This window comes from Squalius cephalus (assembly GCF_949319135.1).
Source record: "Squalius cephalus genome assembly, chromosome: 17".
Classification (NCBI taxonomy): domain Eukaryota; kingdom Metazoa; phylum Chordata; class Actinopteri; order Cypriniformes; family Leuciscidae; genus Squalius; species Squalius cephalus.
Window position 1 is genome coordinate 3,315,792 of NC_137138.1, and position 14,371 is coordinate 3,330,162.

The 14,371-nt window shown below is 38.5% G+C and overlaps 1 protein-coding gene across 3 annotated transcripts in view; it reads left to right on the forward strand.

The window, feature by feature from the left end:
• Nucleotides 1–14,371, forward strand: part of LOC307144872 (uncharacterized protein) — a 49,456-nt gene that overhangs the window by 14,747 nt on the left and 20,338 nt on the right. For 2 of the 3 annotated variants that reach the window (XM_079847534.1, XM_079847535.1), the window contains exons 2-4: nucleotides 5,708–5,872; nucleotides 12,091–12,573; nucleotides 13,287–13,511. In XM_079847534.1, coding sequence (XP_079703660.1) covers nucleotides 5,840–5,872; nucleotides 12,091–12,573; nucleotides 13,287–13,511 — 741 coding nt within the window. In that variant the 5' untranslated portion in view covers nucleotides 5,708–5,839. The remainder of the gene's footprint in view (nucleotides 1–5,707; nucleotides 5,873–12,090; nucleotides 12,574–13,286; nucleotides 13,512–14,371) is intronic. The other variant, XM_079847536.1, reaches the window with a different exon arrangement.

Genomic DNA, 14,371 nt, shown 5'->3' on the forward strand with positions numbered 1-14,371 from the left:
ATAATAATCATAAATGAGCATCACATCATCATATTAGAGTGATTTGTGAAGGATCATGTGACACTGAAGACTGGAGTAATGATGCTGAAAATTCAGCTTTGATCACAGGAATAAATTACACTTTACTATATATTCACATAGAGAACAGATGATTTACACTGGAATAATATTTCATAATTTTCAGTGTATTTTTGATCAAATAAACGCCCTGGTGAGAGTAAGAGACTCGTTAATTCCTGTACACAGGCGTGACATCATCTGTGATGCTTTAGACCTCTTTCTTTCTTGACTCATTTTTATTCTAGAATTAAACTGGATTAAAAATGCAAAACTACCACATTTATTTAGCAAGAGTCTTAGCAGAGACAGAGACACGCCACGGCCGATCCCAGTGCACTGTGGGAAACGCTGACATCACCGCTCTGTCTGTGAGAAATGCGAGTTATGAAAAACTCTCTCGTTCAGAAACGAGATCCACAGTAATCCGACATAACTCACGGAGGACAACACACACTGCATGAGCTCCACGAGAGAGTGTGTGTGCAAACCTTGAGTTATTACTGTACATCCAGAAGAACAACACGAACACTGATCCACACACACACACACACACACACACACACACACACACACACACACACACACACATGTCTGGTTCACTATCTTTGTGGGGACTCTCCATAGACGTAATGGTTTTTATACCGTACAAACTGTACTATCCCCTTACACTGCCCCTGCCCCTAAACCTGCCCATCACACACACACACACACACACTGCCCCTGCCCCTAAACCTGCCCATCACACACACACACACACACACTGCCCCTGCCCCTAAACCTGCCCATCACACACACACACACACACACTGCCCCTGCCCCTAAACCTGCCCATCACACACACACACACACACACACACTGCCCCTGCCCCTAAACCTGCCCATCACAGGAAACATTCTGCATTTTTACTTTCTCAAAACAACTCATCCTGTGTGATTTATAAGCCTTTTGAAAAGTGGGGACCGCTGGCTGGTCCCCACAATGTAGGTGATCTCAGGTTTTACTATTCTTATGGGGACATTTGGTCCCCACAATGTAATATAAACAAGGGCACACACACACACACACACACACACACACACACACACACACACACACACACACACACACAAAGGAGCTACATTACACAACGTATTATGTGTAATTAGCATAATTTGCAGAGACGAATATTAAATATTACATCATGATGAGTTTGTCCAGTAGTTTAAGTGACAAATCAGACAGATCCCAGCATGCTTTGCTGCAGTGCAACTAGACATCATTTGTATGTCTGAGTGTGTGTGTGTGTGTGTGTTCTGATCTCGGTGTAAACGCACATCATGTGCTACTTCTTTCTTTCTTATGCTTTTTCTTTATTAAATTTTGACCTTTATTTATATTTATTTATATTCTTTTTATTTATGTATATATTTTTATTTATTTTTCTCTTTCTTTTTATTTTTTTTAAATGTATATAATTTTATTTATTTGTTTTGTTTTTTATTTGTTTATTTTATATTAGCCTATTTATTTGTTTATCATTTTTTAAATTTAGTTTTATTTACTTGTTTCTTTTATTGTATTTACTTATTTGTTTGTTTTTTCTTTATTTTTCATTCTTTGTTTTTCATTTATTTTTATTTCCTTTCTTTTAATTTTTTTGTTTTTTTAATTTATTTTTCTTTATTTTTTCTTTTGTATTTAATTTTGTATTTTTCTTATATATATATATATATATATATATATATATATATATATATATATATATATATGCATGTATGTGTATTTTTTATTATTATATTTTTTCTTTGTCTATCTTTCATTTGTTATTTTTATTTATTTAGTCTTCCTTTCTTTGAGAATATGTCTGTCTCTCATTCCTCTGTAATCCCTCATTCCAGCATCTGTTCCGGCTGAATTAACTCTTTAACTGGAGTCTGATTTGCATATTAACCCTGTTAATGTGGATCTGTCTTTGTTCTGTCAGTGACATCAGAGCGTGTGTCAGTAAATCCCGTCCTCGTTTCACCTTTATCATCAGGGATCATCGGGATCGAGTCCGAGCACGTCTCAGTGTTCCCTCCTCCTGCCAGGAAACTTCTCTTTTCTAACGTCCTGTTCTTTTGTTCACACGTAATGATTTAATTGCATCAACTTGCACTTGAAACCAAAATTAAACTGGTCCGTCATTCAGAACCGACTCAAGTTGTTACTCGTCTTGGGAAATTCACATCAGTCCGCCAGAAAATCGCTCGTTTTGCTCGGAAGAATAACAACCAGAATCCATGTAATCCCACGAGTGCAGAGCCTTTATGGTGATATTATCTGATGACAAAGTGCTTTAATCTGAACTGAAACATTTTTTTTATTCAAATAGCAACTAAACCATTAAATGAGCAACAATAAACAAAACACGATGCATTCTGAAGATTTTAGGGATTTAAGTGTCCGTCTCACATGCATCTGTTTTCCGTGATGCTTCTTTCAGTTGCTCTTATCAATAAGTCAATCATGTTTTCATAATTAATGGAATGGAGTTGGTCTGGTTTTGCAGGGCTTTATTCGTGCCGTATTGAACTTCTTCATCAGCGTTTGTTCTTCTGTGTTCCTGAAGTTTTGTGTTTTTTGTGTCCTGGAAAGAAACCATGGGCAGATCTCAGCTCATAAATTAACAGGGATGTGTTTGGAAAGGCCCGATTCGTTCGCACCTGTTCCTCATTATCCAGCCTCATCTGTCGCTCACACGGACTCTGATTGGTCGAGAGGAACTCAGAGTTTGGTTTGATCTCACAGTGGTAGTGCAGTTAGTGAGTCAATGGTGCTGTGATGGGAACCACTAGACCACAGTGTTAACCCCAACAGCCTAAAACACTCAGAACACACTAGCAACTGCATAGCAACAGCCTAAAACACTCAGAACACCCTAGCAACTGCACAGCAACAGCCTAAAACACTCAGAACACCCTAGCAACTGCATAGCAACAGCCTAAAACACTCACAGCACCCTAGCAACTGCATAGCAACAGCCTAAAACACTCAGAACACCCTAGCAACTGCACAGCAACAGCCTAAAACACTCAGAACACCCTAGCAACTGCATAGCAACAGACTAAAATAGTCAAAACACCCTACCAGCTGCATAGCAACTGTCTAAAACACTCAGAATACCCTAGCAACTGCACAGCAACAGCCTAAAACACTCAGAATACCCTAGCAACTGCACAGCAACAGCCTAAAACACTCAGAATACTCTACCAACTGCATAGCAACAGTCTAAAACACTCAGAACATCCTAGCAACTGCACAGCAACAGCCTAAAACACTCAGAATACCCTAGCAACTGCACAGCAACAGCCTAAAACACTCAGAATACCCTAGCAACTGCACAGCAACAGCCTAAAACACTCAGAATACCCATAGCAACTGCACAGCAACAGCCTAAAACACCCTAGCAACTGCACAGCAACAGCCTAAAACACTCAGAATACCCTAGCAACTGCATAGCAACAGTCTAAAACACTCAGAACACCCTAGCAACTGCACAGCAACTGCACAGCAACAGCCTAAAACACTCAGAATACCCTAGCAACTGCACAACAACAGCCTAAAACACTCAAAACACCCTAGCAACTGCACAGCAACAGCCTAAAACACTCAAAACACCCTAGCAACTGCATAGCAACAATCTAAAGCATTCGAAAACACCCTAACAACTCCATAGCAACAATCTAAAACATTCAGAACACCTTAGTGACTGCATAGCAACAGCCTAAAATGCTCGAAAACACCCTAACAACTCCATAGCAACAGCCTAAAACTTTTGAAAACACCCTAGCAATTCCATAGCAACAACCTAAAACACTCAGAACACCCTAAGTGAAATTGAAATGTTCCCAGTGTTCCTTACGAGGGCAAAACAAAGTTGTGTGTGTGTGTGTGTGTGTGTGTGTGTGTGTGTGTGTGTGTGTGTGTGTGTGTGTGTGTGTGTGTTGTGTGTGTGACCTTCTGCCTCTCCCTGTGGGCGTCTCTTGGCTCTGGATGAGTCTTGGCTCTCTGAGAGGTTTATTTGCTGAGGTCTGACCTCTCGTCTCGTGTCTCTGGGCGCCGGGTTTCCTTCAGATGACTTTCTCTGGACTCACCATCACATTCAGATTCATCAAATATGGGACGGAGATGGATTATACAATATTGACCTTATTAATATATTTAAAAAAATAGTAAGGTCATGTTATAAGACTCTTCAGTTTGGCACCAGTTGTTTGTGGTAAAATCACTAGGTTTATTGTTTAATTGAACTTTTCCCAGGTGTCTGAATTCTGTTTTTCCATGCGATCGTTGCATCTAAAGCGTGTCCGTCTGAGCGCTGGCGGCTGATGGTGGTGTGTGTGTCTGTGTGTGGTGTGTGTTTGCGAGCCGACAGCTGGCGGTGAGGGAGCCCGGCGGGGTCGTCCGGACCTCATTTCCAAACGCACTGTAAACAAAAGGTTAAAGAGGGTTCAGATGCGCTGCATTAACAGATGCTCGTCGGCTCAGTCCTCATTACATCACCGCTATGTGACAAAACATCATTCAAACATTAGTCAAAGATTTTGTAAGCATGTTGCGTAGTTGTGCATGGAGTCGGCTGTTTTATTTGTGATAATAACGCAATGAAACATGACAATTTTTGTCCGTGCTGAAATACAAAGGAATTATGAATGCATGCAAAAACAAAAGAGAACCAATGAAATATTAATAACTTTTGCTTTTTCTATGCATTGTTTTGTAGCTGTAGTTTGCCAAATAAGTACCGTAACCGAGTTTAGAGTTTTGTTCTTCCCACATTTTGTTTATATATTTACAACAAATATGAAATATTTTCCTAATATTTTGTTGTTTAATCAGACTTGTAGTGTCATTAAACATTAATATCCCCTCCAGACGTCACTGCTGTAGATGCCCTCATGATTTTCTCCATAACCTTAATATTTTTCCCTTTTTGCTGATGTTTTCAATATTGCTTTATAGAGTATCACAGTTCAGTCTGAAAGAAAAACAAATGTTTCACTCTGTAAATTTGAAATTATCATTATTAGTATTAATCATTTAATTTAAGATGCATAATTTAATATAAGAATAATGCATTGAAACATGACATATTTTTGTCCATGCGTTTATACAAAGAAATGATGAATACATGCAAAAAACCTGTAGCTGTAGTTTGCCATTTTTGCCAATTCTGTCAGATAAAGATGATTTGATTTTGAAGATGCATCATTTCTTATTATCTTTGATTCTTCAACATTAAGAATCTTAATGCATCTTATTGATTACTGGTCTATATGAATTGATCATTTGATCATTGTTTTGTTTATTTCGATCAGTTTTTAGAGTTTCTGAAGTGATATTTCCCTCTTGTATACCTTGAATATGATGTTCTTGTGCTTTGAGGCGTGATGGTCACTCCACTGATGTGTGTGCATGTCTCCCTCTGGTGGAGAAAACACACACTGCATCAATGCATCTTTTCAGGAATGATTCTGCAGAAATAATAATAATTTTTAAATTGTAGGATGGATGTTCACTTTATAAAACGAGAATTTTCACGCAAGTAATGTTTTCTCTGTTGGTTTTCAGACGTGGCCTCCTGGGTTTCATGCGTTTATTTTCTTCTCTTTCCTTGTGTTTTAGTTGTATATCTCCAGATCTGCTGCTGTGCATCGTGGGAAACATCTCCGGCTTGTAAGGACTGTGTTTACAGGACTCGCTGGGAAAGGACGTCTGGAGAAACTGGACCAACTGAGTGACAAACTGACCAACGGGATGCCAGGAATGAGTGCGCAGGAATCCAGCACGGTAAACACACACACACACACACACACACACCTCTCAACAACACGGATGAATATCGACTGCACTCGCAATCCGATGTGAACGAGAGTTGAATTCAAACAACTTTAAGAATGTTTATTGACTAAATGAACTGGAAACAGAAGGTCAGCGCTGCAGGAAATGACATCATCATCATCATTATACACACTTATGATATATTGGAGCTTCAGTTTCAGTTCAGGTTTATTTTATTTCAATTAACGGAAATACATTTTTCCCATGGTTTTAGTTAACTATAAAAGTTTCCTAACTATAAATATTTTGTCAGTTTTCGCTAACTACTGCTTAAAATATGATACATTTACATAACAGGAAATAAATTTAAATATTGAACATTAAAAAGAAGGGTAACACTTTACAGTAAGGTTTTATTTGTTTATTTCAGTGTGTGTGTGTGAGAGTGTGAATGTGTGTGTGTGTGTGTGTGTGTGTGTGTGTGTGTGTGTGTGTATGAGAGACTGTTTTTGTGTGAGTGTGTGTGTGTGTGTGTGTGTGTGTGCATGAGAGAGACTGTTTTTGTGTGAGTGAGTGTGTGTGTGTGTGTGCATGAGAGAGACTGTTTGTGAGTGTGTGTGTGTGTGTGTGTGTGTGTGTGTGTGTGTGCATGAGAGAGACTGTTTTTGTGTGAATGTGTGTGTGCGTGTGTGTGTGCATGAGAGAGACTGTTTTTGTGTGAGTGAGTGTGTGTGTGTGTGTGTGTGTGCATGAGAGAGACTGTTTGTGAGTGTGTGTGTGTGTGTGTGTGTGTGTGCATGAGAGAGACTGTTTTTGTGTGAATGTGTGTGTGCGTGTGTGTGTGTGCATGAGAGAGACTGTTTTTGTGTGAGTGAGTGTGTGTGTGTGTGTGTGTGTGCATGAGAGAGACTGTTTGTGAGTGTGTGTGTGTGTGTGTGTGTGTGTGTGTGTGTGTGTGTGTGTGTGTGTGTGTGTGTGTGTCTTTTGATATGTATTTGTTTAAACGGCTCCAGATGTTGCTGATGTTGAGCGCTGGATCTGACGGAGCATCTGTCCGCTCACCTGGAGCTTCACACACACTCACACACACTCTTCTTCTCCTCCGTCGCGTCTCGTTCTCAGTCGCCATGTGTTGTCATTCAGGGCTTTTGCTCACATTCTGTTGTTTCGCTCTTTTCTCCAGAGATTTTGACGTTGCCTTTTGATGTTGGACGAACATTTGTGGGTTTTATTGCTGATGAATTAGATTTGATAAACCCGAGGTGCGTTTCTGTCAGGACCACCATCATCAAAGACGAATGACAATTAGCATACAGTTAGGACTGGCGGTATGGTTCTGGCCAGCCTAGCGTGGATAAGAGCAGCAATAACCCCCCTTAGGGTGAACAGAACAGAACCAACATCAATGTATTGCAGATATCATTAAAGGGGTGGTATAATGCCCTTTACACAAGATGTAAAATAAATCTCTGATGTCCCCAGAGTGTGTGTGTGAAGTTTTAGCTCAAAATACCCCACAGATATTTGTATATAGCATGTTAAAGTTGAGCAAAAACACACCGTTTTGTGTCTGTCCCTTTAAATGCAAATGAGCTGCTGCTCCCGGCACAGGGGGCGGAGCTACAACAGCTTGTGTCCTTTTACCTCACACACACATGCACTGAACATTTCAACAACTTTTAGCCTTTATGTTCAAACCGGAGTCAGACAATGATGGAGAGACTCAAGAAGAAGAGACAACATGTAGAAGCAACAGGACATTTCTGAATGGTTAGTTGACGAGTTTATGTAGTTTATGTGTAGTTATCTTCTAGTCATTGATTAGCATATTCTGTCTTGATAATCTATAAATCGTGTTCCGGGGGCGGGGCTTATGTAAATTCTAGGGTTGGTGATGTCACTAACCCAGGAGGAATGTGGTGTAGTCTCTACCAGTCGTTTGTTGTAGTCCTTAAAAAACGATTTCTTTAAAAGCAAATATCTCCCTTTGCTTTGAACTTCATAACTTTGCAGATGTTGTTTATGCTCAAACAGCAACATTACACACTAACTAAAGTTAGAAAAGTGAAATCATAATCAACCACCCCTTTAATTTCAATATTTTATAGTACATATATACAGTGTTATGAATGCATTACTAGTAGTTTGTGCAAGTCAATCATCACTTGTACTGTAACTTTTAGTTAGTGTTAGAAACTAAAAACACTTTACTTACAGCCTGTATATATAATGCATTATTTTTAATACATTGTATGATTTCATGAATAATTGTAACCACTATTATACTTATCTATTCATTGTTACACCTTTAAAACATTAAAACACACGACAAACAATTTCAGATGTAACGAGGAATTTGCAAATATTGTAATGCATTTTAATTTGAGTTGCAATTATTTATAATGCATTATAATGTACAATATGAATACTTTTATAATGCAATATAATGTACAATATGAATACTTTTATAATGCATGAAACACAAAGGCTTTAAGTGTTTAGTAAAACTCTTTAGTAACCACATGGCAACCACTCACAACACCCTAGCAACGTAAAATAGATGCTAAAACTACACATTCTGGCAACCATCCATGATTTTCTCTGACATTCGCCACTCATATTTTCATATTAATGTATAAATGTAGTTTTATCGTGTGAATTGAAGAGCACAGACGCAGTGAGTGTGAATTTGAGCGCAGGATCACAGTAAACTGGGTCAGAGCGCATCCTCGATCCAGCACCATATGTTACTCCACCAGACCCTGAGGGAAACACACACACACACACACACTCAACCATACACGCACACACACACACACACACACACACACACACACACACACACACACACACACACACACACACTCAACCATACACACACACTCTCTCTCTCTCTCTCTCTCTCTCTCTCTCACACACACACACACTCTCTCTCACACACACACACACACACACAAAGCATTATAGCATTAAGAAAATTAAGCCTATTGTTGGACAATTATGTTTTTTATTGTATTTTCATGACAATTAAACATTCCCCCATCATCATATATATACTATATAATTGTTTTCTTTTTCTCTTTTGAAATAATTAACCAGACATGTTTTTCTTTAGAATAAAAAAAATATATAAACGTTAACAGTAGGTATATTTGTAAAATAGGCTTAATTAGATTTTTTTATTCTATGATGAATTTTTTTTTTTTTTTTTCATAATTACAGTAATAAGACCTAAATGCAAATACAATAAAAAAAAATAAAAAATTAATTGTCCTAAAATAGGCTTAATTTTCTTTATACATAGTTATTGTGTTTTTCTTTTGTTTTGGGTGTAAAACATGACCTGAGATTCGCCCATACAGATGTTGAGTTCCTGTGTGTGCGTGTGTGTGTGTGTGTGTGTGTGTGTGTGTGTGTGTGTGTGTGTGCATTTGATTTATATTACATTGTGGGAACCAAATGTCCCCACAAGGATAGTAAAACCTGAGATCACCTCCATTGTGGGGACCAGCCAGCGGTCCCCATGAGGGAAATGGGTTAATAAACATACTAAATTATATTTTTTTGAAAATGTAAAAATGCAGAAAGTTTTCTGTGATGGGTAGGTTTAGGGGTAGGGTTAGTGTAAGGGGATAGAATATACAGTTTGTACAGTATAAAAACCATTAAGTCTATGGAGAGTCCCCACAAAGATAGTGAACCAGACGTGTGTGTGTGTGTGTGTGTGTGTGTGCGTGTGTGTGAGAACGAGGCCGATGTGAAGGTACGACGGACAGCCGGTCACTCTCACGCCTCTGTCACCTGACCTCATTTCCATACTAAACCCCGCCTCCAGGGATTTCAGGGAGTTTATTTCAGCAAACGTGTCGCATCTTCATAACGTTAATCATCTCTGTCATATTCATAAATGCCAGGCTGTCACAGGCTTATATGATGTCATTTATTTCAATTTACTGCTCCGAAACACAGACGCAGCCTCGTCTCGGGGGACGTCCTGCCGAATGAAATCGTATTTGGTGGAAATTAATCACATTAAATCGTAGATTAAGCGATAATCCTCCGCGAGCTCTTGAACACTGTAAGTGATTGGCGTCGTCGCTGACCCGGGATCCGCTCGGCCCGTTACCCGGAGATCAGTGCAGCGTCCCCGGGGAAGAGCGCTAGGCGAGTCCCTGGATTAGGCCTTAAAATCGCCAACCGGACCCTCATTTACATAATTACACTTTAATTATGTGAAATATTGCGTGATGGTGGTAACTCCAGTATTCTGAGCACATGTTTATCTGAGATTGTGTGTCGTGTTTACAGACTACCGGCTGTTTGGGATTTTATTATTTTAACCCTTTTTAAAGCCTGATTTATGAGATAATCGAATTTTTTTTTTTTTTTTAATGGAAAAGTGTTTTTTATTTTGCATCATATTTTATACATCAAGCTCAATAAATAGCTCGATTTTATCCAGAGGCCCAAACTGAGCCAAATATATATATTTTGTTCAGATCCTGATTTTTATTTATGACAAAAAAAGTAAGATGAAATTCTGATGCTTGTAATGTAAATCAATGAGATCTTTATAATAGCATAGCAGATGTAAATATTAATATCTGCCAATAATATGAGTTAGTCAGATGATATTTAATGCTTTTTTTATGATCAAAGCTCTAGTTTTAAAACTTATATTGCAATGCAATAAAGTGATTGAGAGATTAACATATAGACAGGTGTTAATCAGATCACGTTGATCATGTAGAGGCTGTCGCTGTAACTGTGATAGAGAGGATTTAAAGGGTTAAGAACGGGATTGTAAAAGAGCCGCTATGAGAATCAGAGCTTATATAATCTGATTTATCGCCTCTCGTTTTCCCTGATCCTCTAAAGCTCAAAGTAACATGTCAGAACGCAATTACATTTGTCCGGACCAGTGGCTTTATGAACTCACTGTTCACATGAGCGTATCTGATCCAACACCACTGAACCTTTACAGAACTACACACACACACACACACACACACACACACACACACACACACACACACACACACACACACACATTCTCACTCACTCTCTCACACACATACACTCACTCTCTCACACACATATACACATTCTCTCTCTCTCTCACACACACATACACTCACTCTCTCTCTCACACACACACACACACACACACACACGCACACACACACACACACACACACACGATCATGCACACACTCATACATACAATCTCACTCTCATTCACACACACACTCTCACTCACTCACTCTCTCTCACACACACTCACACCCGTAATACCATCACATATCCAAACTACCCAAATCTCTTCTGCTGTTTCCTTCATCTGCGGGTCAGAGTGTGTGTGAGCGTGACCTCTGACCTCATGAGTGACAGCTGTGGCGTGATGGTAGTCGACAGCGACAGCCAATGACAGGCCAGTGTGATGCGTGCAGGTGATGCTAATATCATGTGATCACCCGGGACGCAGTGTGTCGGAGTGAGAAGTGGACGCCTTTACACATCAGTGTGTGTGTGTGTGTGTGTAATTAAGATTTGAGAAGCTGCTCTAAACAGACACAAGCGGAGCTCTTCATCCTCGCACTCCTCATGCTGTCTGTACTCAATAGTGAGCAAGATTACAACTAGTGTGTCTCCGATCAGGAATGTAGCCATATGCAATGACTCATAGATGTTATTTTATAATTTAAATAAAACATATATATTCTAAATATATATATTTATATAAAAAATATGTAAAAAAGAGAAGGCCTCACTTTTAATTACTTTACATTAAATGAAATAATGCTTTCTCACTATTTCGTGTGGATTTTCAAACTAAGCGTTCATGCATGATTTGTGGTGTAATATTTCCCACAATCCCTTGCACAACAGAAGTACTCCCAAAGTATGAATCTAACTTGTGAAATGGTGAATAAACTGTGCTCTTTGCTCATATTTACATGCTAGCAAATAATCTCCAAAAAATTGGAGGAATGTTTATCAGAATAATGGAAAGAATGAAAATATAATTCATTTGTTCAGTTTTCCGTCTGGGTGAAACTGTGTTTCGTGACTCAATCGCATCTGTTCTGTTCTGTCGTAATACGGACACGATTGCCGTTAGATGGGAGATTCATGTGTTTTCCTTCGGGAATATAACGGTTGCAAAACTCGGGTGGGAATGTTTCTTCAGAACAGCGGATGCAATCGAGTGTGTGTGTGTTTCTTAGGGAACAGAGAGGAAAGATGTCTCTAAACACAACACAAACAGTCCAAATCGAGCGTCTAAAGCGAAGAGTCTCACGCTGGAGGACGAGGACTGGAACTGGGCGGCCAATAAGAAGACGGCGTTTAACTCCGGATCCAATCTGACACGATCGGGAAGCGTTAAGGATCTCATTTACAGGTTCGATGGATCACTCACTACACGCTCTCTCGGGTCGCTGAAGGTCAAAGGTCGAGACGCGAGCAGACGGGATACCGGGAAAATGAGACATGAAAGCAAAGAAAGAGGGAAGAACCAGATCCCAGTGTCATCCGGAGAAATACCAGATCCCAAATTACAAGAAACCTCAGAGCAGAAACGTCCCACTGTAGAGAAGAAGAAGGAGGAAGATCAGATTAAACACACTAAAGATGACAAACACAACACTAAAGAACTCAAGCAACAAAAGCCCAGGACAGAGAGTCCGGATGCTCCTGTTCCAGGTCCGGTAAGTCCGGGATCGGATCCGATCGCTCGCAGTCGTCAGTCGCTCTGCTTCACTGCGAATCTCCACTCGCCTCACATCAGCCTGTCAATCATCCTCCACTCGCCTCACATCAACCTGTCAATCATCCGTTTGATTTCCAGCTGCACGCTTCATCAATCAGCTCTGATACTAATCAATCCCACACACTCGTCCTGATGTTTCAGAGCGTTTGTCTGCGCATGGGCAGTGTTGTTCCAGTGGAATTGAGAAATGATTATAGGTTTTACTAATCATTTTTATTTTTATATTTCCCTTTTTATTTATATTATTTTAGATTTATAAAAATATTATTTTATTATTTTTCTTTTATTTTTTTTTTATTTAAAAAAAATATTTTTTACTTCTATTTATATTTAATTTTAATTTATTTTACTTTATTTTTTAATTGAATAAAAAAAGATTGATTTTTTTTGTTTGTTTTATTTTATTTTGCATTTTATTTTTTATTTTATTTTATTTTAAATTTATATAAAAAAAAAGTAATAATTTTTTTTTTTTTTATTATTATTATTAAAGTTTTAGCCCTGCGCATGAGCGCTTTAGATGTGCATGTCTGTGTTTGTTGCGTCTCAGTGTTTGTAACTACACAACATGCGTCTGATCTTGACTTGATTGAATAAGGTTCTGGAACCCCAGCTCTATCGTCACTCTCTCTCTCTCTCTCTCTTACCCAGCATTCCAACGGCTGCAACGGGGAGAAGCAGCACAGCAGTCCTCCGTCTGAAGACGAACCCTCCACCCCTAAAGCCCGGCCCAACCCCAAATACCAGCTGTTCCTGGGGTCCAACGGCTCCGTGGGCTCCAACGGGACCAACGGGAACCTCACGAGGATCAGCTCAGCCATGCGTGGGTCCATGGAGTCACTGTCGTCCCGGGACTGGGACAGCATGTCCGACAGGGTGAGTGTCCGCTTAAAAATATAGAAATAAAATGTAAAAATAAAAATTATGTAAATAAAACAAAAATTATAGATATTAATTATAATTAATTTAATATTAATTAATGAATGAATGAATGAATGAATGAATGAATTAATTATAACTATAATCTCAATGATACTAAAATAACAGAAACGAATGCATTAGTTACTTTTGCGGTACAAAACTTCCAGAACTGTTTAAAAAAATAAAATTATAATAATGATAATGATATAATATATTGCAATGAATATAAATAATGAATAATAATTTTAAAAAATATATTTTTTTTAATGAAAAATGTGAAAAATATGAAATTAACTATTAAAAATAAAAATATATTAAATACCTTTTTTTTTTTTTTGCTGTGTGGCGTGTTTGTCCTGCCAGCATCGTTTGAATATAACATGTTAATTTTAAAATGAGCAATTTTGTTTTATTTTAAATACCTATTTTTCATCTATTATAAGAAATTATTCCTTTTTATGATACTATTATATGTATTATGTCGTCCATTTAAAAAGCGACATGCTGCTTTACCTGATACTGATACTGAGTAGGTGTTTACAGTAGTCATTTACAGTAGGCGTTTACAGTAGTCATTTACAGTAGGCGTTTACAGTAGACGTTTACATTAGGCATTTACAGTAGGCGTTTACAGTAGTCATGTACATTAGGCATTTACAGTAGGCGTTTACAGTAGTCATGTACATTAGGCATTTACAGTAGGCGTTTACAGTAGACGTTTACATTGGGCATTTACAGTAGGCGTTTACAGTAGTCATGTACATTGGGCATTTACAGTAGGCGTTTACAGTAGATGTTTACATTAGGCATTTACA